Raw genomic sequence first — 27362 nt, 5'->3', positions numbered from 1 at the left:
CTGGCTCCCCTGCACTACACGTGTGAGTGACAGAGCGTGGCCCCACCCCCAGGGTGTCCTTAGCATCTGCGCTGCCCGACTAGTTCCCTGATCTTTCTCGCTCGTCACCACGCCCCTCAAACATCCAATGCCTGCCCCCCACCCTTGCTCGGCTGGTGACCCTGCTTCCTGCTTCACCGAGGACAGTCACTGCCCTGACCCTACACCACCCCTGACGGCATCTGTGCCGTCTACTCTGCGGCCTCCTGTTGCCATGGACATGTTGGCTGGACTCCCAGTAAAGCCGACTGCTTGCCTGGCCACTTGCTCTCACCTCCCCGTGACACCAGCTCTTCAGCCACGTCTTCCTGCCTCATTGGCGACTCTGTTCCCGCCCCACTAGACCTCTCTCATCGCCCCTTAAAACACCTGCCCTTGTCCCATTGCTCTTGCGAGCTACCATGCTGTACCTCCCCTCTCTTGCAGTGTCAAACTTCCAGAAAGAGCTGACCCCCAGTCCTCTCAGCCACCACCCACTCTCCTCCAACCTGTCCTAGCTGGGCTCCCAGTTATCTCCCTCGGACAAGACTGGGCTTTTCAGACAGATGACTATGGCTCCCTGTCCTAGTCAGCTCTCACCACAGGACATTTGCACAGACTGTTCTCTGGACTCCTCAGGCCCTTATAAACCAACTTCTCAAAAAGGCTGTCCCTGGCCATTCCAGTTACAAGCCCACATTCTCCAACTCTCCCCGTGCTTGCCCTGGTTTTCTCCGTAGACTTTCCACACCCTACACACATGATTAGTTTCCTATTACCAGCCCCCTCCCACTAGAGTAAAACAGGAATTGCTTTTCTGTTTTGTTCATGGCACCGAGAGCAATGCTGACACGTGGTACCCAGCCAACTGTTCCTTGAGGGGTGAGCACATCAGAGTGCAACAGGACCAAAGTTAGAATGAGAGGTTAACCTGTTCACAAGAACCAGCAGGGCAGAGTGCGTAGACCTGAGGCTCTACCTCAGCATGTGAGCAACGGGGGTGCAGTATGTGACCACCGTTCCTACGGGAACAGGAAACAAACACGGCAGAGGAAGCATGACTGCAAGGTTTATGCTGCTGCAGACAGACTTCTAAATACCCATGAGGAAAGGTGGGCAGCTAAAAGTGATGAAAAGACGTGAGTACGTGAAGAAATGGCAGAGAGAACTACTTACTTTCTGAAGTGACAACTAGAAACCTTTCAGCACCCAGAAGCCCACTCCCACGCTGGACAAAATCATCGTTATTTTTTGCTAAAATGTTAAATCCCAGAAGACAACGGACAAGAGTTGTGAGGGGAAATGTTGCAATGAAATAATCACATGACAAGTCCACCTCTTGTTCAAAGCAACAAAACAAAACACACCCATATTCTCAATGGCATCAGGCTCAGGATATGCACCAGCCGTCACATCCTTCCTGACGTATCACTGCCTTATGGAAGCCCCGCAGGCAATAGAAGAGAATGAAAACTGACAGGATGTGCATGAGAACCATGAGAATTTTCTCTCAGCTACAGGGCGCTGATTTCAAATTATCATAATTAGGAAATACCAAAAGTCCAAAGTAATATTTAACAGAGAAGACATTTGAGGGACGCCTGTGTAGTTCAATGGTTGAGCGTCTGCCTTTGGTTCAGGGTGTGATCCTGGGCTCTGGGGTCAAGTTCCGCATCAGGCTCCCCACAGGGAGCCTGCTTCTCTCTCTGCCTATGTCTCTGCCTCTCTCTGTGTCTTTCACGAATAAATAAAATATTAAAAAAAAAAGAGAGAGAGAGAGACATGCAGGATCCAAGATATTCAAGCTACAAATAGAAAGATGGATGGACAGATGGAGGGATGGGTGCACGGATGGGTGGGTGGGTGGATGGATGGATGGATGGACAGAGAGATGAATAGATTAGTGGACAGATGAATGGATAGGTGGACGGATGGATGGATGGATGGATGGATGGATGGATGGGTGGACAGATGGATGGGTGGATGGATGGATGGATGGACAGACCAATGGATGGGTGGACAGATGGATGGACAAGTGGATGGATAGGCTGATAGATGGATGGGCAGATGAATGATAGGTGGATGGGCAGATGGACGGATGGATGGATGGATGGATAGGTGGACGGATGGATGGACAGATGGATGGATGGATGGATTGGTAGACAGATGAATGGAGGGGTAGATGGATGGACTGATGTAGAGATGAACAGATAAACAAATGACAGATTAAGTTCTTGCCCCCCCTCCGCTAACAAGGAGCAGTGAGAACACCTGAGCGGGGCCTGCCTAAGAGAATTGGAGATGTCAAGGCTGGAGAAGCCTCCCAGCCTCCACTGTTCACCCTAAAGGTCAGCTGAAATTTACCTGGGGAACAACAGGGAGGCTCTGAGTTTTTTTTCACTGGCGAATTCATGACAAAGTATTTCTGGTCCACATCAGAGGTGAGCTGTCTGGTTAGGAGTGAAAACTAGATGTAGGATGTGGTGGGATTGCCCAGGAGAAAGAAATGGGCAAAACTGCCTGAGGTGGGGTAGGGAGATAGATTCCAGACCCAGCACAATGGAAGAGCTCCTAGCAGGTGCAGCTGGTCTGAGCCGGGCTGGTGGGCGGGGCGCCAGAGGGAAGTGGTGTTGACTTGTCTCCACACCGAGTCATCATGAAGGTCTGGAGCAATGATGTCCCATGGGTGCTAGACGTGGCCTGAGCCGTGGGGTGATGTGACCCCCACACCATGTCTTGCAGACGCAGTGAGAACTGGCTGGGGCCTGGAAACACCGTCAGGGAGCACACACCCTTGGAGATCTGGGTGCTAGGAGTCGGATACACGCACCTCTCGTCCACGTTGGCTGACCCCAGCACCAGCAGTCCACCACGAGCGCCCCGGGCCCAGAGGCTCAGCTGAGCAAACAGATATGCCAGGACCATCCTTAGCCGAGCCTAGGGGACACAACAGGAAATGTCACCCTGTGCTGGACACAGGGGGGCACATGCCCACTGACAACCCGCTCCTCGCACAGCTCCAGAGAAAGGGAGCCCAAGTGGTGTAGGAGCTTTCTAGCATCCAGAGAAAACAGGGTCCTCCTGGCCTAAGAGCTGCTCAGCGAGTGGCGCCTGTATCAAAGATGGGGTGATCCAGAGCTGGGGAGCCAAGAGCTCCAGTCATGGGACGGGGCTGCAAGGAAATCCCGGCCCCTTGTTCCACCCTCTTCACAGCTGGCTGTCCCCCGGAGGATGGACAGCCACTCTGGCTGGAAGAAAAGGGACAGAGATGGGCCAGAGCCCAGCGGCTGGATCCCAGGGTCCTCTTTCTCCGCACTGACCGGCCGGGCTCCAGCTCCTCAGCAACCTGGGAGGGAGGGCGGGCATATGGAGCCACTCCCGGAAGATGCAGAAACCCCACACGCACACCTGCGTATCACATCTCACCCACCAATTCTCGCACACTCACACGCGTATGCACTCATGCTCATGCACAACCACACACGTGTGCATGCACTCCCGCGGCATTGCCCACGAGGCCCCATGCGGTGACCGCGGCCCGGCTGGGAGGCTCACCTGCACGTTCTGTAGCGCCAGGTTCTCCCTGCTGCTTCCACCGTGAGCCGCGAACAGAGGCCTCTTACCCGTCACCAGGCTGAAGATCCCCACGACGGCTGTCACTGCTGGGTCGATGTTGAGACCAATGTGGTGGCTGTAGGGGACAGGGTCGGTGTGTTCAAGGTGTGTGCGTGCATGTGTGGTAAAACACACAAAGCCCCAAATACACCATTTCTACCATGTGAAAGTGCATACTCAGTGAGTGCACTCAAGGTGCTATGCAGCCCGTCCCTCTGTCTAGTTCCAGAACCTGCCCTGCAGCCCCCGTCCCAGCCCCTGACCATGACCCCACTCTCTGTCTGCAGGGTTGCCCATGGGGACATTCCTGCTCTCTGTGCCTCTTGATGCCTGGCATATTTCACTGAGCAACACTTTTCCAGGTTTATCACAAGGTACAAGGTATCTGAGCATCTCTCCTTTCTGAAGCCAATTGATACCCCATTCTGTGCACAGACCTCATCCATCTATTGCCGGACACTCGAGCTGCTTCTACACTCAGACTGCTGTGTATGGCATCACCATGAATGTGGGCACAAATATCTGAGCCCCTGCTTTCTGTTCCCTTGGGGACATACCCAGGAGCAGTGCTGCTGGGGAGGGGGCAGGCTTTAGCTGACCTCAGTGCATAGACAGGCAACTCCTCATTTTTTCCCCCAGCAGAAGAACAAATGGAAGACCCCGAATGGACTGAGTCTCCCCGTCTCCACCTTCCTCAGGTACAGGGAACCAGCTGGGTAGAGAGAGTAGCAGGCTGTCACAGAGCCAGCGCCACCACCCCCCTTGAGCTGTGAGTGGGGTCTTGGCTCCCACACTGGGGGAGCCCATGACCCTGGTGGCCGCTGCCTGGGACACAAGGAAGACAGGGAGGAGGGGTGATAATCCAATAGAGCCAGGGTCTGGGGGGACCTGAAGCCGTTTCCCTAAAACCTGGCTCACGATGGGCTGCAGCAATCTGTTCAACCCCCACATGCACATCTAACCACGGGTGTGGGCTCTGATCCCGTTGCCGGGGCCTGCCCATGCCCCACACCGGCAGCCTCCTCTACCTTCCGATCTGCCGGGCCAGCTCCTTGGCTCTGTCACATGTCTCCTGGGACGAGTTCTCGCTGGCCATGTAGCAGGTCGTCAGCAGGCGCCCGCAGAGGTCTCGGGGGTCCTGGGGTGTGTAGCTGAGCTGGTCCACGATGGCCCGGACATCAGCCAGCACTTCCTGGTCTGAAAACCACCAGATGGCGAGTAAAAGGTAGTGGCCAGCTGCTGTGCACTGTGCGCCGTGCTCAGCGCCTAGTCCCTCCCCCTGCGTCCCGGCAACATCTCCATGTACGTAGCATCCCCTTCACTTTCCTGGAGTGCACACCAAGGGGATGGTCAACACACAGTGCACGGGGAGGATTTTGACCCGGGTCTTCCCACTGGGCCACACTGCCAGCACACAGCGGCAGTGGGCATCTGATTCAATGGACTCAGCCACACTGGCCCAAAGCCCCATGAAAGGACTTTGATGGCCTGCTGCCCCAGGTCCTGCTGTGACATCTGAGCGCATCTGCACAGCCTCCTTCACCCACGATGGCCATACCCTGGGGTCCCCCAGCCCAGTCCTCACCCCCTGGAGCCTCGCTCAGACCAACGGATGCCACCTACTTCCGTTCCTCACGGCCTCGCAGACCTGGCGGCACATGGAGTAGACGAGGCAGGCGGTGGCTGCGCTGTCCACCCCACCACTCAGGGGCAAGAAAAACCCGGCCTGGAATGGGCCAACCAAGTGCGGGTGTGAGGTTCCTCCTGAGCCTCGGAGGAGCTGTGTGCCCCAAACTTAGCCCAGCTCCAGCCACAACATGGGGAGGAAGAAAGATGCCCTGCATGTTTCAGAAGGACTTTCTAGAGGGAAAAGAAACCTCTCACTGTGAAGAGCACTTAGGACTAGTTCTCCACAATAAGTTACAGATGTCATGACCACAGAACCAGTGGGAGATGGTGTCTCGTCACTCTGAGTGTCATCAGACAAGACTCCAAAGACGGAGTCAAGCCCCTGTGTGCCCCTTGGCCTCTGGCTAATGTAGACTAAGCTTCTGACTGAGGCAGCTTGAAGAAATGCTTGCATTAAAAAAAAAAAAAATCACCAGTCTGCCACAGAATCAGACACAAACGCAGGAAACCTTACCTGTCGGCTGCGTCTTAAAAAGTCCCAGAGCCAGCAGGCGGGTCCCAGGCTGGGGAGCAAGGGGAAGTGTGAGGTCTGGTAGTTGCTGACCTGGTCAGCAGTTTACCTGGGGGCAGGTGCCAAGGTAGGAGCAGCGCTGGGGACACCTGCCAGTGGTGGGGGCCCTCCCAATACACCAAGTCTCTGTTTTAAGCATTTTATGTGAATAAATGCATTTTGGTCTCCAAACAGCCCTGGGAGGTAGGTGATCTCTTTGGCCCCATTTTAAAACAGAAAAACTGAGATACAAAAAGGAAAGGAGGGGCAGAGCCTTTGTACCCAAGTCCCCAGGCTGAGGAAGCCAGGCAGTCTGGCTGCACCGACCCATGCCTTCAACCCCGAGGCCGCACGGCTTCCTCCTAACTGGGCGCCCATCCCGGGCAGGTCCTAGGCACCAGCTGCCCGCACTGCTGCGGCCCCTGTGGCCCCAGGAGCAGCACCACCCCCACGGGCACGAAGAGGCAGCCCACCTGATCTCCTCAGCCGGACTGTGGTACATCCACTCGACGGGCTCAGACGGCGGCTCCAGCAAGTCCTCGCGGCATGAGAGAGCAAAGTCCACCTTCACTCGGGGGTAGGGGCTCACCCGGCTGGCCTGATGGAGATTCAGGACATGACGCCCCTGCACCCCAAGCCCTCGGGGGCTGCTGCTCTGTCAGCCAGCAGGAACGCACATCGAGGCCACAGCGGTGCCCTCGCTCCCAGCGGGATGGCTGGAGTCAGACAGACAGATGGTACCGGTGTTGGAACCCTCATACATGGTAGGGGCAGCTGCTGTGGACAGTCAGGAGTCCCTTCAAGATGAAAGCACAGAAGGTTCCCCTCCCAGGTGCGCCCCCAAGACAAAGAGGAAATGTCCTCATGAGAACTTGCACAACGTTCCAGAGCATCATCCATCAGAGAGCAAGTGGACACGTCCACGTGTCCTGAGTGGACGGGTGGATGGTCACCCTGCGGTGTACGGGTGGATGGTCACCCTGCGGTGTACCCTTCTCATGGAATATTCTTTGGCTGTAAAAAGGCATGAAGCCCTGACAGCTGCTACAACCTGGACCACGTAAATGTTCTGCTCAGCGACAGAAGCCAGATGCCAACCTGATTTCGTCTCTGTGCAAGATGCAGAACAGGTGATTTTCAGACACGGAAGGCAGGCTCGTGGTTCCCGGGCCAGGAGGGGGATGCGGGGTCTGGGTTCCTTCTGTGCTGACGTACTGGTGGCTGCACAACCCCATGAGTGTGTCAAAAACCACCGAATCCCAGGGGGGCATGGGAACAACAGCTCCACAATGTGGTCATTAAAAACCATTTTAGGGGCACCTGGGTGGCCGGTGAAGTGTCTGCCTGCAGCTCAGATCATGATCCCGGGGTCCTGGGATCGAGCCCCGCATTAGGCTCCCTGCTCAGCGGGGAGTCTGCTTCTCCCTCTCCCTTTACCCCTCTGTCCTGCTCTCTCTCTTAAAAAAATTTTTTTTAAAGAGCCCCCAGGGCATTCGAGCACCCGCATATGTCTTTACGAACTCACCGCCAGGTTTCGAGATGAAATCTCCGCCCTGTAGCTTCGGACATCCTCCAAATCCAAAGTTGCGGTGAGGACTTCCTGGGGAAGAGGTTTCAGAGAGAAAGTGTGATTTCCTGTTTTTCCCACTCACACGTGTGATTTGGCTGTTTTCACAGGTGTCCCAAGTTGCACATGCAAGTCACACCTTCTAAGGCAGGGACTAGGGACCTGTGGGTTCCCAGGGGTCCAGCCAGCATTACTGACCCAAAGCCCTTCCCTCTCCTTGTTGCCACCAGAGCCTCCAGTGAACTCAGACACGGGGCAGTGGGACCTTAATCCCGGCACAGGACCCGATTCCACCAATCCATATCTGCCACAGACTTCTGAGACAGTGTCTCCCTCTTTTTTTTTTTAGTGTCTCCCTCTTAAAAAGAAGCATGGGAGGGCCACTTTTCTGCTTTATGCGTGGTTATATGGAGATGAGATAGCTGGAGGTGTTGCAGCCACCCTGTGATCAGGAGGAGAGGCAACCCCAAATCCAAGCCCACGCAGGGGAAGGCCAAGCCGGGGTACAACTGAGAGGTGGGTGGAGCCAGAGCCCCGGCAATCCACGTGAGGGCCTGGATGTGCTGCCTGTGTGACCGCGGGTGACACTTCACTGTCTTCAAACCTCAGACAGGAGTATTAAGAGTCCAAGTATACCACAATATAGAAAAAGAATAAAATCTCAATAGAGAGCAAAAAAGAGAAGGTTCTAATTCATATACATGATCCCTTTCTTTATGAAAAAAAAACAAACAAAAAACTCCGTTAGTTATGTCACGAAAACATTGTGTCATTGCATGCAAGTCGGGGGCAGTGAGAGCTGGTCCTGTGCAGCACCGCATGATGCGAGGCAGCTGCAGCCACCCCCTCCCACCAAGAGGCCTGTGGGCAGCTGCCGTTGTCAGCACTGGGCCCAACCCAAGCTGGACACATCCAGAGAGAAAGAGAAAAAGGAGCTTATCTGTCCTCCAGTTCTCTCATCATTTCCCAGAGTGACGGACCACCAAAGCCATGGTGCTTCCCACGAGACAAAACCAAGGGAAGTGTGAGGCCACAAAAGATAAAAAGACAGAGATGGTGTGAATCTTTTCATGAGCAGATGGCCCCATTCCATTCTTCCCCGAACGCCCGACCGAGGTGTCCCTCGGTGTCAGAGAGCCTGTGAGGTTCAAAGAGCCCAAGAAGCGCGTCCTAGGGAAGGGTCCACGGACCTGTGGCTCTGTGCGATGGCTCCGTGTGCCACACAATTCTTTTGGATCATGTAGGAAGTGGCAGGGCAGGGATGCCACGTCCCTCCCCGAACACTCGGACGAGATCAGAGAATTCTAGCCTGAGGGGCCCCAATGGGAGACGTGCTTGCCAACACCTGGGTGTGTGCTTCAAATGCAGGTCTGCGAGGGTCCAGCTGTGAGGCCTGCTGGGCCCGGAACCTGCTCTCCTGGTGCAGCTGACCCTCAACCCATGCCAGTCAATCCCTGGCAAGGTGCACACGTCTCTGACACCCAGCCCAGGGTCTGGCCACACAGACCGGGCCTAAGGACGGCCGGCAGTCCACTGGGGTGAGGAAGACACACTCACTGCCTTTTGCACGAACTTGACCTTTCCAGTCAAACCCTTCCGTCTTCATTGTGGCTAATGCTGAATACTTGGAGGCCTTTGGGGATGCCATCAAGTGGCAAGCAGGGCCTGGGCGACCATGGCAGGGGTGTCCCTGCCGCCAAACTCCTGCCCATCGGGTAAGAAATCATCATGGAATTCACTTGCTCCACTTTGAAACCAAGTTTGGTTTTATAACCAGGTCCCTGACGACAACCCCAGCAAGGCTGTGAAGGAACCAGGCGTCACCTGGCCTTGCTGACGTGAGCACAAAAAAGTGAATGATGTTAGAGTTACGGAGAATTTACAACACGCTGTGAGCTTGCACTGCTACTAGCTGCCTCTGAATTAGCATTTCTGGGGATCCCTGGGTGGTGCAGCGGTTTGGCGCCTGCCTTTGGCCCAGGGCGCGATCCTGGAGACCCGGGATCGAATCCCACATCGGGCTTCCAGTGCATGGAGCCTGCTTCTCCCTCTGCCTGTGTCTCTGCCTCTCTCTCTCTCTCTGTGACTATCATAAATAAATAAAAATAAAAAAAAAAATGAATTAGCATTTCTACCCGTCTGCCCCCCAATTCAGGTGGATTCAGTGATAGGGGGCTAATGCCGCGTGAGGGCCCACCGTGAAGCTGGGGCTGATGATCTGAACCTGCGGTGGGGCTGGCCTGCATGTCCATTTCTGGCAATAACAGCAGTATCCTTTTGTTTTGAATTTAAAAGCAAAAACCAAAACAAAAGGGAGAGCAAACAATTCTCCCCGAGGACTTTCTCCTCAGGTGCCTTCCCCGGGAGGGACACTGGGACATTCGTGTCAAACATGGTCAGACGGACGACTGGACAGACGGACAACTGGACAGACGGCGCCCACACCCATGTTCTCTGTAGGGGGGCGAGTTTCCATCAGCTTCGCAGAGGCCTGTGCCCCAGCAAGGGGAAGACAGGCCAGGCTTCTCAGCTTGCCCTCTTGACTGTGACCTTGCCCCTGCCGTGTCCCTGTGCCCCGGGGCTGCAGTGACGCCTCTTCTGAGTGCATCCCACAGCAATCTGTGCAGACACGACCAACCCCAGCCAGCTGGCTGTGTCCAGTGAGACCACATGGCCCCTCGGAGCAAGGCCTCCCCCTGAGGAGCATGGGGCTCCCAGGACTCAGGCCACGGTAGCACTGAGCCTACAGTTAACACGCATGTGCCTGGATGTGTGGGAAGAGTGAGTGGGTCCCAAGGGGCCTCACTGAGCTCTCCTCCGCTCCACTCTTGTGAATGAGGACCCTCTTTGTGCACATACTAGGACCTGCTCCTGCTTATTCCCAAGGAGGGTTCCAACCCCACATCTTCCTGGGGGGATCCGGGGGTCACCCACTCTGCTCTCACGACACAGCCTGCCCGCCACATCGCCTGCCTGTTGGCTTGTCCCCAACGGTGACTCTGTGAGGCTAGGGTCCCTCATGTGCTGCACATGGGTGACTCACAGGCTGCAGTGGTCTCATCTGTCCAGGTTGGGCTGCATGCTATGTGGGGGCCCATCTCCTGACTGTGGCCAAGGTGGAGCCATCACAGCAGGCAGGACTTGCTATGAGCCGCATGAGCCCCCCGGCTCTGGGGGTCCTCGAGGAAACAGTCCTGAGCAAGAGCACAGTCACAGAACCGAGTAGACGCTCCCTTAGGCATGCGAGTCCGCTCTTACCACGTCGTCCAGAGAGAACTGAGACCCTTGTGCGAAAATGTGGCCGTTCATCGCTATCAGGGCGCACCCGTCATAGTAGAGCCGGTCCCCATCACAGCCCTTCTGATTGGCCAGCAAGTAGATCCCACCATTCTGGAAAATGTGAGCGGTAGCAGAGGTGTCACCTCCCACCATGCCATAAATAGCACCCTGCAGGGAAACCGCATGCACACAGCCGGAGGCCTAGGGCTGGGACCCCCGGGCCTTCCAAAGCACCAGGCATCAGGCCCAATGTCCATTATCGCCTCCCAGCAGCCTTATACGACTGGAGAAGGTGGGGGGTTCATGGAACACAAACCCCACACGACAAAGCCAAGACCCAAACCTGGCTTTGCTGAACCCAAACCCATCCTGTGAGTGACCAGACGACACAGCACCTCGCTGAGTCGTGCTGTCCAGCAAGAGCGGCCACCTTGCAGCCCCATGCCTACCTTGGTGGTGGCCATGGTCACCAGGTCTACTCTGGCGTGGGCTTTGCGCAGCACGTGGTGGCTGCCCGAGGCGTTGGTAAAGATCTCCACGCCATCCAGACCCATGTCCACGTGTGGGCTGTGGGCAGAGGCAGTTGACAGGAAGAAGAGGGCTGTGTGCCCTGACCCGCCCTCCCAGCCCCGTTATCTCCATAGCTCATGGCCACGCCGACAGTGCTGCTGTGTGCATGGGGCTGGGCTGACCTGTGGGGTGTCCAGAGCTCCTCGCAGATCTCACTCCCAATGCAGGTATCCCGGGTGGCCAGCACTGCGTCTCCAAAGGGCACAGTTTCCTGCAGAGGATAGGGTGCATGAGATCCCTTAGTCATGCCCCATCTGGGATGTGTTCTAACCTTGCTGCCCTTTTGCTTCCAGCCCTAGTGAGTCCCTCCTTAGCTTGGGAGCATTCCTAGCCCAGGTGGCCCAGCACCAGTTGACATCTCTGCTAACACGAATGGCCTGTGGTCACAGCGTTCACTAGCTGGTGGCTGTGCTCTGGCGTGGCCACAGGGCTCACTATGGCTGTGACAAATGGCACTCCACTCTTGAAGTTTCCATCAGCATACATTCCTATAGTCATTGTTATTAAGAGTAAAGAGTCTTGGGAAGCTTGGGTGGCTCAGTGGGTGGAGCATCTGTCTTTGGCTCAGGTTATGATCTTAGGGTCCTGGGGTCCTCCCTGGGGTCCTCCCTGCTCACTGGGGAGCCTGCTTCTCCCTGTCCCTCTGCTGCTCCCCCCATTCATGCACACATACTCTCTCTCAAATAAATAAAATCTAAAAAAAAAGAAAAAAAAAAGAGTAAAAGGCTTCATTTCATGAGGGCCACTCCACGCTGGCTGTGGCACTATGGACTTTTCTGCATCACCCACGCTTTTGACAGTCTGACTGGTTCGGTCCCCACCCCTTGCCCCAGGTCTGCCATGACCTGAGTCTCATTCAAGAAACCTGAGGAAAATCCACCAGTTCCTGGGTGGCAGGGCCAGAAGTGGCAGGAGCTCAGGGGTCAGGGGTGGACCCTCCCTAGGCTGCCAGACAGGTGTGATGAGGCCCTGAGACAACCGTGTGCTGACTGGCTGTGCGGGCGTGGAATGCTCTGACAGGCATGCTGACCTCTCTGGTACACGCTGTCCTAGGCCCAACTTGGCCACCTCTCTTAAACCCAAAGTTACAATGAGACAAGAAATAATCCTGAGGCTTGGAACGCGCGTGTCCCAGGGCACTTGGTCAGGCTCCCTGACTGCAGGAATGTGTGAGTTCAACACCCTTTACTGCTGAGGGCAAGAACCACTGTGTAAACCTGGCTCTTTCTTCTCTGATGCCTCCTGCCAAGGACAAGCTCACGGTTCACTGTGGCTGTGAGGAAAGCCCTCACCCAGGACCCCCACTGGCCGCTGTGGGACCGTGGGGTTGCCTGGCACCTTGCAAATCTGAGCACGTTGGCACGGCTGGATTCCACACACCATCTTGCCGTGACAAGGCCAGGGCTTGGAGCAACAGGCTGGTAAAGCACAGACCCAAATGCATGCTCACTGACCGCACCCCACCCCCGGCCTAAAGTGTACACGCATGGCAGGTCCTGGGCTGTCCGTCCCTTGTTCCTGGACACACTTTAATCCAGTTTCTGGGACCAATTCACACAGCCAGCTTCAACCAACTACCAAGCAAAATCCTTCCAACCACAGACTATGTCCCACACCAGCTTAGTGCGTCTCTGTTGGGATGGTCTGTAGGATGCTACAATCCCGGAATGAAATGGGGAGCATCTCACTCAGGACTACTGCAGACAGGTCTGTTCCAGAGACAGCGCCCCCTGACCCCCACCCCAGAGACACAGACACACGGAAATCCACACACAGACATAGTCTATCCTGGGTCAGGACCATATTAAAATGTGCTCGCTGTTGCAGTTCATGGTCAGATGAGTTTCCAGGTCACCTTGGAGGTGACCAGACCTGGCTGCGAGTCCCTGCCCAAGCTTCAGCCTGCCTGACCCTGACTATCCATGGAGAAGGTGCTGAGCCCAAGCTGGCCCCTGGAAGAGCCTCGCTCACAAATCAAAGCCCATGCCAGAGACACAGTCTGGCTCTTGAGAGGAGGTAACCTCTGTCCAGGGGCCAGGGCAGCCACTGTCCTCCAGGGAAGAGACAGAGGAAGATGCTGACAGCCAAGAGGCAAATGGAGCCGGAATCCGGTGGGAAGCAGGGGAGTGGGACCGTGTTTCAGCTCAGTCCTCCCTATGATCGGCTGAATCCCTGCCAGCTCCGCCACTGGAGAGATTCTATAAATCCTGGTAGTGTAGTAATTAGGGGTAGAGAGAACTTGGTGTTGTGGACTGAGCTGCATCCCACTCAAATTCCGATGTTGGAGCCCTGAACACCAGCACCTCAGACTTGTGACCGTATCTGGAGCTGGGTCCTTCAAAGAGGTGGTTACGGTAAGAATGGAGTCACCAGGGTGGCCCTGATCCCATACAACCAGGTTCCCTACCAGGAGAAGCACACAGACATGCCCGGAGGCCGACCGCATGAGGACCCAGGGAGAGCACAGCCATCCACACACACGCAGAGAGGCCTCAGGGGGACCCCGCCTGCCTGTGCCTGGACCTCGGGCTTTAGCCTCCAGGACTAAGAGGTAAGTATCTGTTATTCCACTACGTCTCCTCCATCTGTGGTGCTTTCTTATGAAATTAATACACTTGGCAACCAGAATGGGCACTCAGGCAGAAACTAGAGAAGTCACAGCCCTGCTAAAACACCCCTTCTGTGCCCCCAGCTTCCAAGCACCCATGAGAAGTGGGTCGAACAAGGTTCCAGCCATCAGCCCTGCAGCTTCCAGTAGGAAGATGGTGGACGAGGCCGCCAGACAAGGCTGGATGATCAAAGCTCTGAAGGCCTGGCCGGCAGGTCCAATGGACAAGACAGATTTCTGATGCTGGGTCTTCACAGAATGAATAGGCCGTGGGGTAAAGTCTTCCTTGAACTGTCCTGCCCCCGCTAATTTGGCTTCTAGGGTGGCCCCTGGGCCCAAGCTGCAGCCCCAGCAAGAAACAGCCCACTAAGGCAAGGTGGGGACTCCTCCCCAGCTCCCTGGGAGTCCCAGCCCCCCTGGGAACCCTGGCAGGGTGAGCCAGAGGAGAGGGCGAGGCACGAACAAGCAGAGCGCCTGCAATGCAAGAGAATGGAGGCGCCCCCACCACTGGGGGTTCCATCCTCCCTCCGTGTGCAGGAATCTCTCCCTGTGTTTGGTTTTGTTTGTTTGGCAGCCGGGGCAGTTCTGGTAGCCTTGCCCCAAAGGGTCCTCCTCCACGTGCCACACCATTAGCCTAGAGCAGTGACGTTTGGCTGGAAGACAAGATTCATCCAGACACTCACCTGCTTTGTCACGTCCTGTATCATCCGGGGGAGAAAATACTCCTCTGTTTGCCTGGGGAGGGAAACACCACAGATCTAAGGATGAGCACACTGGGGGCTGCAAGCTCATGATTCGGTGAGGGCTGTCAGGCACTCACACCAGCCACTGCGATCGACGTCAGGGAAACAGGCGTACAGGACGGACAGATGAAGCTCTGGGGCATCTTACTCAGTGACACCACAGTGCCCAGGAGCTCAACCGCCTCAGCTTCCCCACGCCCTGGTGTCCAGGGCTCCTGAGACATGTGTCATGGGCATTCTCTCAACAGTGGTTACACTTCCCCAGGGGGAAATCTAGGTGGAATGTCTGGGTCCAAAGGATCACACCACACCGCCTTAGCCTGATGCACAATTACAAACCTACGTTATCCCTGAAATGGTTGAATTATGCTCCAAAGTGTACAAGATGGACAGAGTAGAACACACAGTACAAGGCCTCCCAAGGGGCCGCACAGAGAGATAGAAGGTGATCGAAGGTTCACAGACCCGTCCGCATGTAGGCCATTACAAGACATACTGCTGAGATGTTTAATTGTGTATGTTTGTTTTTTCAAGAAACAAACAGAATTCACAAGAGCCTTCCAGGATGACTTCAGTGCTTTTACTTAGGTATAACTATAAGGCTGGGCCGTTGGAGGACGCTGCCTTCTTGCCCACACTAAGAACAGGGATGGGGACATGTGGACACTCTGCTGACTTCTAAGCCACCCCACCACCCCACAGGAAGCCCTCAAATCCATCAATTGCAGGTTTGCCGATGGCGACATCACTGCGTCAAAATTCACTTTAAAGAGAAGAGCCCCCCCCACCCAAGGCCCCTTCCTTTCCTTGCCCTCCACCCCCACCAAGACCCACTGAGCACCAGGCCAAAGCAAGAACGCCAGGAGACAGCATGTGCTCACCTTTGCTCTCAGTCTCTGCTCCAAGGCCGGCGGTCACCTTGCATGTGGCAGGTGAGCTTTGCCAGGGCTCGCCAAGAGCCAGAATAGCATGAGTAAAAGTCCGCCCTGTACCTTCTCATCCAACGCTTGCCTCAGGCTGGCCCGACCTCTTCCCATGGTTCCCATACCCGCCTCCTCTGAATGGCCTGTGCCCTTCTCTGGCTGGATGCCCTTTCTTCCCAGCCAACATCCTTGGGAAAAATTCTAGATGCGTACTCCTGCCAAGAAACCAGTTTTGGCCATGTCGATCAAAAGCCTTCTCTGCCCCCTAGGAGCTACGAGAGTCCCCTGTGCCCCCCGTCTTACCATGCTTAAATCTCAGGGTGCATCTAAGAACATAATGAAAATGAGTAGATTCTTAAATTATCTGCAGTCAAGAACTGGGTTATTTTTTTCTAATATCTTAAGAGGCCTGAACGAGTCATGTGGTTACTACTAAGGCAGGGACATGGTAACATGCCCAACTATTGTGACCATTTTGGCACAGCGCTCAGAAGGAAAAATCTCTGTCGTTTCAACGGTGCCAGAGCATGAGGTGGCTGCTCCAGCTTGGTGTCTGCAGCCACCCCTTCCACAGGCATAATCACACAAGCCACAGTCTGAAGGAGCCACCGTGAGACCCACACATCCACATGGCAGAGACAAGAGATGCAATGCTCCCAGGAAATTCAGAGATAACACATCTCAGTAGGAGATCTCAAAGAAGAGATGATCAGAGAATATAAAAAGACAGAAAGGGAGCTTGCATAGGATGAGAAGGGTCTGAAACACCGGACGGGCACAGATCTGCAGGACAGAGTCTCCCGGGGAGCATGGCACAGAGGTCAGGTTGGCAACAAACCACAGGAGAAGATGCGGTAAGTGGGCAGAGAGCAGAGGAAAGACCCATAAGACCACGGACCCTTGATGCCCGAATGCAAAGGCTCCTGGACAACAACAGCAAAATAACAAAAGCCTCTGAAACTGGGAAATAAGAGAAATGTTCACAAAACTCAAGTCCCTCTGGTAGGTCAAAACCACTGGGTGTACGTGACAAGGAAGGTAGAGGCCACACTTGGCTGAAGCTCTACCCGCGGAGGAACGGCCGTGCCACTGGCTGCGCTCCCCAACAGCCAGTGACCCCCGTCACTTGGCCTCACTGTGACCCCCTCTGTCCCCACTCTGCTGGTGCACGGGGGACACTGCTGCCCCTCACAAGGCAACACCCAACTTTTCCAAAGTCCCAGTTGGCCTGGGATCCTTGCCGGGACCTGGCGCTCTCCGACCGTTTAATTTTGTCACTCTGGTGGCGCAGAAAGAAATCTCGCTGTGGTGCCAGGTTATATCAACCTGAGTTCTAGTGACATTCAGCATCTATTCACACATTTGTTTTTCACTTCTATCCAATTTCTATTGTTCTTTGTACCTTTATTTTTTGCTTGAGTTTCTCTGATTGAATATTTTTTCTGGTTTTTATTGATTTGTGAGTCCTTTATACACCTAAGCAGTAACCTTTGGGCATTTGACAAATATTTGCTGGGTCCCCACCACCTGCCAGCTCTCTTCTCAGAACTAAAGAGACCACAAGTACATGGGTGCCATGTTAACATCCATCAGATGCTGTGCTCAGCGCTTTACACACAGATTCATGTCATCCTCATGTCATTCATGACCACAACCCCATGGGATCATTGCCATGACCGTCCCCAAGGTGCAGAAAGTCAGGTTGCTTTGCTGGCCTGAAGTGGCCCAGCCAAACAGTAGAGTCAGGGTTCGACCTCCCACCTCCAAGTGACCACCTGCTCTTTAAGCGCTACAGACCCCACTGTGCGGCCCGGATCAACGAGGGTCTTCAAAAAAGGTGCTTTACGTAAGAAAATATGAGAAAATGAGAAAGAGCTCTCAAATGAAAAATAAGAGAACTAAACTTAAATTTTAGTAGAGATAGAAAGATGATAAAATCTTCTAGAATGTGGGAAAGAAAAGATAAGAGCAGAGAAGACAGTCTACAAAGTCCAATCCCCCAACAAGAGGTGTTTCAGAAACAGAAAACAGAACAGAAACTTCCTAGAAAGGACGGACGACCTTTCTCAAAACTACAGGATTGGGGTCTCCGGGTTACGGGCCACAGAAGACCTCACCCAAGGCCCATATAACAAAATTGAAAAACACTAAGGATACCGAGAAGTTTCTCCATGTGCCCTGGGGAAAAGAAAATAATGAGATGAGAGCAAAGAAGATGGAGTAGTACCAGGCTTCTCCCCAGCAAGGGCGTGAGCCAAAGGCAATCCTTCAAATGATATGTTTAAAACTATGCACAAAAGTTATTTTGAAGCTAGGTTTTTTGTTTGTTTGTTTTTTTAAATTCTGTAAAACTATTCATCACATGTAAGGGTCCAATAAAGACATCTGAAGGCAGGGAAGGTGTCCAAAAATTCAGTTTCCTTGGGTCGCTGCTTACAAAGTGTGAAATTATGATTTATCATAAGAAACATTTGGTCTTCCTGGCACTGAGCTCCCAAAGCCCTTGGGATTTTCCAGAGATAAAAGCCACAAAGGTGTTGTTACATTAATACATGTTGGTAGGGAAAGCTCTCACGGTTGCCAGGGCAGCCAAGCCACGAGTCTGGCAGTTGAAGATCCTCCAGACCTGGGGAGAGAGCCAGGCTGGGGGTTAAGTTAGTGGCCAAAGGCCAGTGATTTAATCATTCGTGCCCTATAATGAAGCTTCCAGAAAACTGCAAAGAACGAGGTTCGGGGAGCTCTTGGTTTGGCGACCACACGGAGACCTGGGGAGAGTGGTACACCCCCATGGCCTGCCCCGTGCCTCTCTCCCACCTGGCTGTCCTGATTATATCCTTGAGGAGTATGCCATTATTTAGAAATCAGCCTCAGGAGGGCATGGTGGGAACCTCTGGAATTTACTGGAAGCCGTGTTCCAGGGAATGAGCAACTCGTCAGAGAAAGAGAGGCAGGCGGCTGCTTGGCTCAGGACTGGGAGAAGAAGTCCCAAGAACTGTGCAGGAAGCGGGCATACAGAAAACCCCAAAGTTCTCCGACGCAAAAATATGGACCATTTGAAGGTAAAATGTTGAAAGTTCTACCTGTAGTAGCAGCAGTGGTACATAAGCCCCAGTAACCCCACAACAGAACAAGGCAGGGTTTCTTGCCCAAGGGTGATCATGCCCCCAGGCGATGCTTGGCAAAGTCTGGAGACATCCGAGGCTGTCACACATGGACTACCTATGGGAGGTGCCAGGGAGGCTGCCACGCAGAGGACGTGCAGACGACAGCCCAAAGCAATGGGCTGCAGGATGGCTCCAGACACAAGATGCCCAGTGGTTGATAAATTTTCTGTGATATATTGGCTGTACTGTAACCAGTTGCCTCAAGACAGCTGCACCTAAATGGCCGGAACTTGTCCCAAATGCTTACAAATCCCCCCAATGATGTGGACCGAGGCTGCGTGGGAAAGACATGAACGGAACATCCACGCAGTAGTCTCAAACTGCTTCCCTGCGCCAGGCACAGGGTCTTACCGGCTCCTTGACCACGGGGTGAACCAGCGCAGCTCCCGGTAGTTGCCTTCGTTGGCCAAGGCCATTTTGGGCCTGATGAGCAAGATCCTCCTACAGGCAGAAAAACAGGATGGCTCCTGAGATGAACACCTGGTCACAAGGAGCAGCCCACAGGACCACCCTCCCCTGCCAGTGGATGATGACAGAGCCACTAGACCCAGCAAGTGTGCTATGTGGGTGGCTGAGGTCCAGGGACCCCAGGGAACGTGAAGACTGCCTCGAGCGGCTTCTGGGCAGCAGCCCTATGCTATGGTCTCTCTCCTTCTAACACCTGCAGGCGTCCGTGGTGGGCAGAGCCCAGGAGGAGGAGGGACGCCTGTGTCACCTGGGCACTCCCTCCCAGCAGCCACCTACCTATTGAGGAATATCACCCTGCAGTTGTAGCGGACATTCCGGTGCAACACTGGCCTGTGAAGAGAGGGGACATGCACGTGTGTCTGTGAGCAGCAAAATCACATGTCTGTTTTAGTACAAAGCACCCTCGGGCCTGTAAGAGAGTCAGAAGGTTCCTCTGGGGCTTTCTCAAAGGGCCTCCGCCATGATATAAGTTCTAAACAGGAGAGACCCTTGTAAATGGAGCGCAATCGCTCCCTCTCAGGGCTCTTCCTTTCCTCCTGCACCATTCTCATACCTCGCAGGGGCCGCCCCTGCCTCTGCACACAGCCCCGTCACTGTATCACCTCTCCATCCCCAGTGACCTCTAGCACCAGCCCCTGTGCTGGTTCCAGGTTCCCCTTCAGAGCGCCTCCTGACCTGTGACCCGCACCCCTTCTAGGAGGCAGGTCTTGGGGCTGGGGGTGGGGCGGGGGAGCTGAATACATTAGTCCAGCACTGTGTCTGGACCCCTCCCACATGGTACTTCACGTGTCCCCCCGTCTGCAGGAAGCCAGGCCCTCTGCCAGGGCAGAGCTGGGCAGGTACCAAGGACATCATGACATAATTGCTGTTTCATTCAGAAGCTTAGAGGTCCACATAAATGCTAGATTTGAAAACAAAATACCTTTATAAATATGACTGTTTACATTCTTTTTTTTTTTTTTTTTTTTTAGATTTTATTTATTTATTCATGAGACAGAGACAGAGAGAGAGAGAGAGGGGCAGAGACACAAGCAGAGGGAGAAGCAGCCTCCAGGCAGGGAGCCTGACGTGGGACTTGATCCTGGGTCTCCAGGACCAGGCCCTGGGCTGAAGGCGGTGCTAAACCACTGAGCCACCTGGGCTGCCCCAGGTTGTTTACATTCTAAGAGTGAGAAGTAGAAAAATAAAAATAGGATTATAGGGGCGCCTGGGTGGCTCAGAACGTTGAGTGCCTGACTCTTGATTTCAGCTTGGGAAACAATCCTGGGGTTGTGAGACTGGGCCCCACATCGGCCTCCCCGCTCAGGGAGGCATCTGCTTCTCTCTCTCCCTCTGCCCCTTCCCTGCTCTCTCTCTCTCTCTAAAATAAATAAATATTTTTAAAAATAGGATTATAAACTCCAAGCCAAGAGAAGAACGCAGAGCACAGAAAGGAAGCAGGGGAGGACAAGAGCCGGAATGAGCGGCCGTGGTGGCTACACCAGGACGCCCAGGGACATCCACGTCCTAACCCCTGGAGCCTGTGAATATATTACCTCACATGGCAAGAGGGGCTTTGCAGATGTGATAACTGAGTTACAGACCCTGAGACAGGGACATTATCCTGGGCGACCTGGGGACGCCCAATGTAATCACAAGGTCTTCCATGTGGGAAGAGGGGGTCAGAGCAGGAGCCAAGAGTGTGGAGCGGAACTGCAGGGGAGCACTGCTGGCTCTGAAGGTGGGTGACAGGTCGAGGGATGCAGGAGCCTCTTGAAGCGGGATCCCCCCAAGAACTTCCAGGAGCCAGCCTGGCTGACCCAGTTTTCACGTCTGATGTGCAGAAATATAAGACAAAAAATTGGTGGTGTTTTCGTGCCTTACATTTGTAATAATTTCTCACAGCAGCAATAGGATGGAAACATGTCAGAATCACGATAAACGTGAACAAAGTGGGTTAAAAATCCCGTATGTGTGCTGTTGAATGAGGCCCCAATCAACGCAAGTCACAGTGAGGTGGGAAAGAGGGCTGGGCCCACGCAAGGCCGTGCTAAGGTAGAGAAGGCACACCTGGCTCTATTCCCACCAGGTAGAATTGACCTGAAGACACAAACAGGAAACATACACAAGCCCACTGATGCGCTGTCACTCCGTAGGGATGGCACAGACGCACAGGAGCAGTGATGGAACCCCACCCAGGGGCTACGCCTGGGGACCTGTCTCTACATACCTGCACCATACACACCTGCCCTTGGGGACCTGTCCCTATGTACCTGCACCGTACACACCTACACCTGGGGACCTACCCCTACGTACCTCCACTGTACATACCTGCCCTTGGGGACCTGCCCCCTAGGTACCTACAGTATACACACCCGTGCCTGGGGACCTGTCCCTATATACCTGCACCATACACACCTGCCCCTGGGGACCAGCCTCTATGTGCTTGCACTATACACACCTGCACCTGGGGATCTGCCCCTATGTACCTGCACTGTACACATCTGTGCCTGGGGACCTGCTCCCTATGTACCTGTACTGTACACACCTGCCCTTGGGGACCTGTCCCTACATACATGCACCGTACATACTTGTCCTTGGGGACCTGCCCCAGATGTACCTGCACTATACACACCTGCACCTGGGGACCTGCCCCTACGTACCTGCATTGTACCCACTTGCACTATACACACCTGCGCCTGGGGATCTGCCCCCCTATGTACCTGCACTGTACACATCTGCACCACACACACCTGTGTCTAGGGACCTGGCCCTACATCCCTGTACCATACACATCTGCCCTTGGGGACCTGCCCCTAAGTACCTGCACTGTACACACCTGCACCTAGGGACCTGCCTCTATGTACCTGCACTATACACATGTGCGCCTGTGGACCCTCCCCCTATTTACCTGCACTATACGCACCTATACCTGGAGACCTGCCCCCTATGTACCTGCACTATACACACCTGTGCCTGGGGACATACCCCCTATGTACCTGCACTGTACACACCTGCACCTGGGGACCTGCCCCCCATGTATCTGTACCATACATACTTGTGCCTGAGGACCTGCCCCCTATGTATCTGCACTGTACACACCTGCAGTATATACACGTGCGTCTGGGACCTGACCCCTACATACCTGCACTGTACATACTTGTGGCTGGGGACCTGCCCCCTGTGTAACTGCACTGTATACACCTATGCCTGGGGACCTGCCCCCTACATACGTGCACCATATACACCTGCACCTGGGGACCCCATCCCCTACATACCCACACCAGATATACCTGCTCCTGTGGACACCCTCCCCACTTACTCAAGCTGTATATACCTGCACCTGTGGAAGCTGTACCATCCAGAACCATATGGTCCCAGGAGTTAGCATTAAGGGAAGAAAGTGCCATCTGTGTGACAAGGTGAACACTGCCCTCCCACCTGTGCAGTGTGCTCCCACACATGCAGAAGCTTCTGGGGGAACCTGCAAAAACTGTGTCCCAGAGCTGCCTCTCCTGGGAGACTCAAGGGTCTACAGGCTGGTGGGGGTGGGGGGTGGGGTACAAAATCCGCTTTCAACATCAGGTCTTTCCTATTTGGAATGTGCGGATTCCAGGTCCCTGAGGGTCAGATGGTGCCAGAGAGCTCACACTCGAGCCTTATCTTCTGAGCTTGCCTTCCCAATGCCTGCGTTGGCACTTACATTCCCACATCACAGATGATATCCTGAGTGACTGGAGATTCAAGAAGGGCAGCCAGGACTTGGAGCGAGTGCAAGAGGGTGTCCGACTCATAATAATGATCCCAACATCCATAGCCACTGCAGAGGAAGGGAGCAGACAGGTGAGCCCTGGATACGTACTAGGGGAACCCCAGAGACACATCAGAGTTGGGGAGGAGAGGAGCCCTGGGGAAGGTCAGCAGGGGCCGATGAGCTAATGGGGTCAGAATGTGCAGGGGTGCAACCAGGCACTGGTGTCTTTTCAAAACTTCCTGGGTGATTTCACCACGCAACCAGAGTTAGGATCACTGTTACAGAAGAGGATGCATTTCCCTGGAAATTAAGAAACCCCCAGCCCCAGGCTCTTTCTCCAAGCTTTCAGTTACTATGAAAAATTCTCTCTTGTCTGTGTGTCTGGCTGTGGATTTTTTTTAAACTTTTAATGGAGCCAAAATCACACAGATCTGCAAAACTAGACCCACAGACTGCATTCCTCAGGCAAGGATGATCATTAATATCACTCCATTACCACTCACAGAGCGACTCTTAGTTCTTGCTACACATGCTTGTGCTGGGAGCAGGCAGGATGGTGTCCTCCCAAAATGTGTGTCTACATCCCAACCCCCAGAATGCATGAATATGACCATATTTGGGCAAAGGGTCTTTCTTTACATAGGGAATTAAGGATCTAAAGAGGAAATGAGCCCAAATGATGAGGGCAGGTCCTGAATCTAACAGAAGGATGAGAAGACCCAGTGAGGGGGCGTGTGAAGAGGGAGATCACAGAGGGATGTGGCCACAGGATGAGGGACTGGGAGAGATAACTGGAGGAGGCAGGATGGATCCTCCCCTGGAGCTTTTGGAGGAAGCAGGGCACTGCCCACACCCTGATTTTGGGCTTCTGGACTCCTGAACTGTGAGTTAATTCCACCGGTTTGAAACCACTGAGCTTGTGGAATTGTGTTATAGCAGCCCCAGAAAACTCATACAGTGCTCTGGGATGTTGTAAAGTGTGAAGACGAGCTTGCCAGCAGTCTGCAGGCACAGGTGTGCCAGGAACAACGCACAGTGACTGTAAACTACTTCTAAATCTTCAAAAATGTTCCCTTCCTCCTGTGCGGCGGCCTAGGAGCAATGCTGCAAGTCCTGAGCAAACTTTGTGCACACGGACATAGAGCACCACCGCCCCCCACCCCCAATTGGCATTTGCATGTTTAATGTCTGGAAAGCATGACTCTCAGCCTTCAGTTCTGAGAAGGAAAGCCCAGGTTCTCAGATGCAAAGGAGGTCAAGGAGATGCGCCCTTGAGGGCTCAAGACCTGGGCTAGCCTTTCCTCTCCAACGGGCAGAGTCTTGAGAGTCTTGTTCTGGAGGTTTTATGCCCTGGCAGCTCCCAGTCCACCCACGATACCTAATGGCAATGGATGCCACATGTCCCATGCCTGACATCTGGCCATCAGCTGACACCTTGCTCCCTTGGCTGGCCAACAACTGGAGGGGCATTTTGTAACAGGGACTGTAAGCGCCCCCGGCCCATTTTAGGTAGCAGCCTTCCATCTGCAAAGTCTACAGAACTGGCTCAAAGGACACAGCCAGGCTTTCTAGCAAAGGACCTCTAGATCCCCGGTGGCACTGGCCTCTCATTCCCTTTCCAAGTGCCCCCTCTGGGGTGTGAGCTGGAGACCTGGCCGCCAGAGACAGGGAGTAGGTGTGCTCAGCGAATGGGCCTGGCTCCCTCCTGCCCCAGCTTCCTCTCTGCAAACAGTCACCAATAATAAACGTGAGCCTCCTCCTTAGATTATCAACAGATACAAAAGTACCATCCTGGGATCCTGTAGCTAAAGTGACTGGTCCGGATTTGGGGGCCAGGTGTGGGGAGAGAACAGGACAAGGAGCAAAGACCTAACCTAGAGGGGCCTGAGCAGCGATTATGCCAGGGGGACTGGGCTGTTGATGGTAGAGATCACTGAGACACCCCAGGGCCCTGGCAGCTAGCCGAGGAGTGTCTTGAAGACCAGTTTAAGTGAGGGGACAAATGCTGTTGGAATTACAGGAGACACAGCCCAAGAAAAGTCAGGATTCCAAGAACAGAAGTCTAGCTAGTGAAGAAAATGACAGGAGTAGCCTCGAGGACCACTGGGAGGAGACATTCTGTCTACATGAAGCCCAGAAACTGAGGCAGGATCACAGCCTGAGGAGGGACTTCTGATTCCACCAATGACCAGGACTGTGCACACATGGGGACCCAGAAGGGCACAGAGGGCAGCTGACACGTGTGACAAAAGAATCATAGCTTGTAAGGGACTTGCCTGTGGTGGCCTCTTGCTTAATTCTGAATAAGGGACAAGGAGGAACTGGCTTCCCTATCATTGTGAAAAGGCAGAGTGGGGAGAGGCCACAACCAGAGAGACCTGCTGTGGGCCAAACATGAAAGGGAGGACCTGGGGGGGGTGGTAGCCAGCAGAACGGCTTTGACGTCAGCCCCGGCTGGCAAGTCTCAGCAACTTTAGTGACCCAACACGGGACTCCAGGCTTGCCCAGCCTGGCTGGGCACTCTCGCTCAGAGGCATAAAGCAGGCCCACACAGGGGCTTCTGATGCCCCTCAACAGTCCCGCACATCCGCACCTCTCCATACCGACCCCCTTCCCTGCCTTTCCATGATGGGGAGCTGACACGGATCCCTCCACCTGCCTTCCCTGCGGGGTCTGTGCGTTCTGCTCTCACCATATTTCCAGTTCTGGTCCCAGCCTGTATCTTGCTCCTTTGCGTTTGGCAATTTCAATACCTACAGGTCCAGGGGGAGGGAGGGAGAGAGAGACAGAGAGCAATTTCAGCATCTATAACATAGTCAAAGGCAGATAAAACACTGCTGTAATAGGTGTGATAAAAAGCTAAACCACAAACAAAAGCACTCAGTGGTCTCCCTGACCCCATGCAGCCAAGGACAGGCACTCCCACAGGCCCTGCTTACCCTGCAGGCAATAAGACACAGAGCCTGCAGGGCTGACCCTTAGCACCGGGCAGGAGGAGGAAGCCACACCCTGGTAGTTCATTAACAGGCAGATGTGAAAGAACAAGTGCAGAGAGAAAGCAGGACTCAGAGGACCACAGCCTTCAGTGGCACCAGCGACCTCTGGTTTGGGCCAGCAGTGCCCCAGTGTGCATCTGCAGAGAAGAGGCCACCCGAAAGGAGACCGAGCTCTGGCCACTGACCGCCTTGCTCTAACTACATACACTTTGCGCTCTGATGAGATGAAAGCAGGTTTATGTCACAAAAAAAAGAGGTTGGAGGTCTGGGGCACATGCCCTCCCCTGCATCATCCTGTTCTTCCTGCTTTTAGCAAACCCTCTTGCGGGGAGCAGCTCCGAACAAGATGGCCTGGGGTGAGCACACCTGCAGGGTTGCCCAGGACAGCCCCGCTGTAGCTGGAGGTATAAGTAGTCAGGTCTTTCATGCTTACAGATGAGCTGGTGCCAAGGCTCACTATATGGTGGTCCCGCTAGAACCTCACCCTAGTCTCTAAGCTTGCAGGCTCACCCCTTACTCTGCTTCCCTCTTGGGGCCGGCTTCTCCCCATCAGGCCTTTCTCTAGGCAACAGATGCTATTAACAGCACTCCCACTGTCTTAAAGTCTGACTTGCTTCAAGCTCACACGCTCCTTGCTTGCTGACCTAAATCCCTGGATCTGTAGCAGAACAAACCTACTTTCCCCAAGATCTGCAGACCACTGGCGTTGAGGACTGAAGGACCAAACTCTCCCAGATGAGCCTCACTACATCTGAAAACAGCTGGGGGGACGCACCAGTGAGTGTGCTCAGGGTCACATCCGAATGCCTCCTGCCCCACTGCCTCCTGCCTGGAAACCTGCTGCTCCTGCATAAGGCCACCCTCCCTCTTCCTGCAACTTCCTCTTTGAAAACTTGCCCCCCCCCACCCCCCCCCCACCCCCGTGGGGAAGATGGCCTTTGACAGGTCAGTCCACCATCTTCTCTGGTTGCCTGGTTCCTGAATAGAGCCACCTTTCCTTACCCCTCATCATGTGTCTCTCAAGTGTTGATGGCAAGCTGCCGAACCTGCATTAGGAACCAGTTCTCTGTCTGGTCACAAGACCACCTTTCGTGGGACACTTCTTCACAACCTCCTCGCCAGTGGCTGGCCAACCCTCCCCTTAAGCGCCTCTAAACAAGGGCAACTCAGCAACTCTCAGGCAGCTCAGCGCTAGCTAAGCCACACTGGACCCCAAGGGCATCTGAAGACAGGTAAGCCTCAGCCTCTCACCTCCATCTCTGTCTCTGCAGCATCCTTGTCCTACCTCCAGTGTCCTCACCAGGCAATCAGGAGGGGCCCTGAGCACTTGAGGGGGCAGGGAGTGGTCATTATGCATCATCTTATTTGTCTCCAAACCCAGGGCTGTGACTTTCCATAGAGCAGGTAAGTGTGTGAATCACAAGGACCTTCACCTGCCCCCCTCCGTAGTCCCCCGCACAACCCCTCCCCTTGAACACCGGGTCCCCCCTTGCATCCTG

General features: G+C 54.3%; 1 protein-coding gene across 1 annotated transcript in view; it reads right to left on the bottom strand.

The window, feature by feature from the left end:
• Positions 1-27362, bottom strand: part of NADSYN1 (NAD synthetase 1) — a 37717-nt gene that overhangs the window by 9410 nt on the left and 945 nt on the right. Inside the window, exons 2-16 of the mRNA XM_072790346.1 lie at positions 25560-25620; positions 22817-22933; positions 19411-19464; positions 19018-19107; positions 14520-14571; positions 11351-11439; positions 11108-11225; positions 10638-10769; positions 7338-7412; positions 6286-6410; positions 5777-5825; positions 5257-5359; positions 4662-4830; positions 3574-3709; positions 2849-2955 (exon numbers count right to left, since the gene is read on the bottom strand). Of these exons, the coding sequence (XP_072646447.1) occupies positions 2849-2955; positions 3574-3709; positions 4662-4830; positions 5257-5359; positions 5777-5825; positions 6286-6410; positions 7338-7412; positions 10638-10769; positions 11108-11225; positions 11351-11439; positions 14520-14571; positions 19018-19107; positions 19411-19464; positions 22817-22933; positions 25560-25620 (1477 nt within the window). The remainder of the gene's footprint in view (positions 1-2848; positions 2956-3573; positions 3710-4661; positions 4831-5256; positions 5360-5776; positions 5826-6285; positions 6411-7337; positions 7413-10637; positions 10770-11107; positions 11226-11350; positions 11440-14519; positions 14572-19017; positions 19108-19410; positions 19465-22816; positions 22934-25559; positions 25621-27362) is intronic.

Source organism: Canis lupus, chromosome 21 (assembly GCF_048164855.1).
Source record: "Canis lupus baileyi chromosome 21, mCanLup2.hap1, whole genome shotgun sequence".
Classification (NCBI taxonomy): Eukaryota; Metazoa; Chordata; class Mammalia; order Carnivora; family Canidae; genus Canis; species Canis lupus.
Note: the sequence above shows the minus strand (reverse complement) of the source record. Positions and strands in the feature narration are given on the sequence as shown.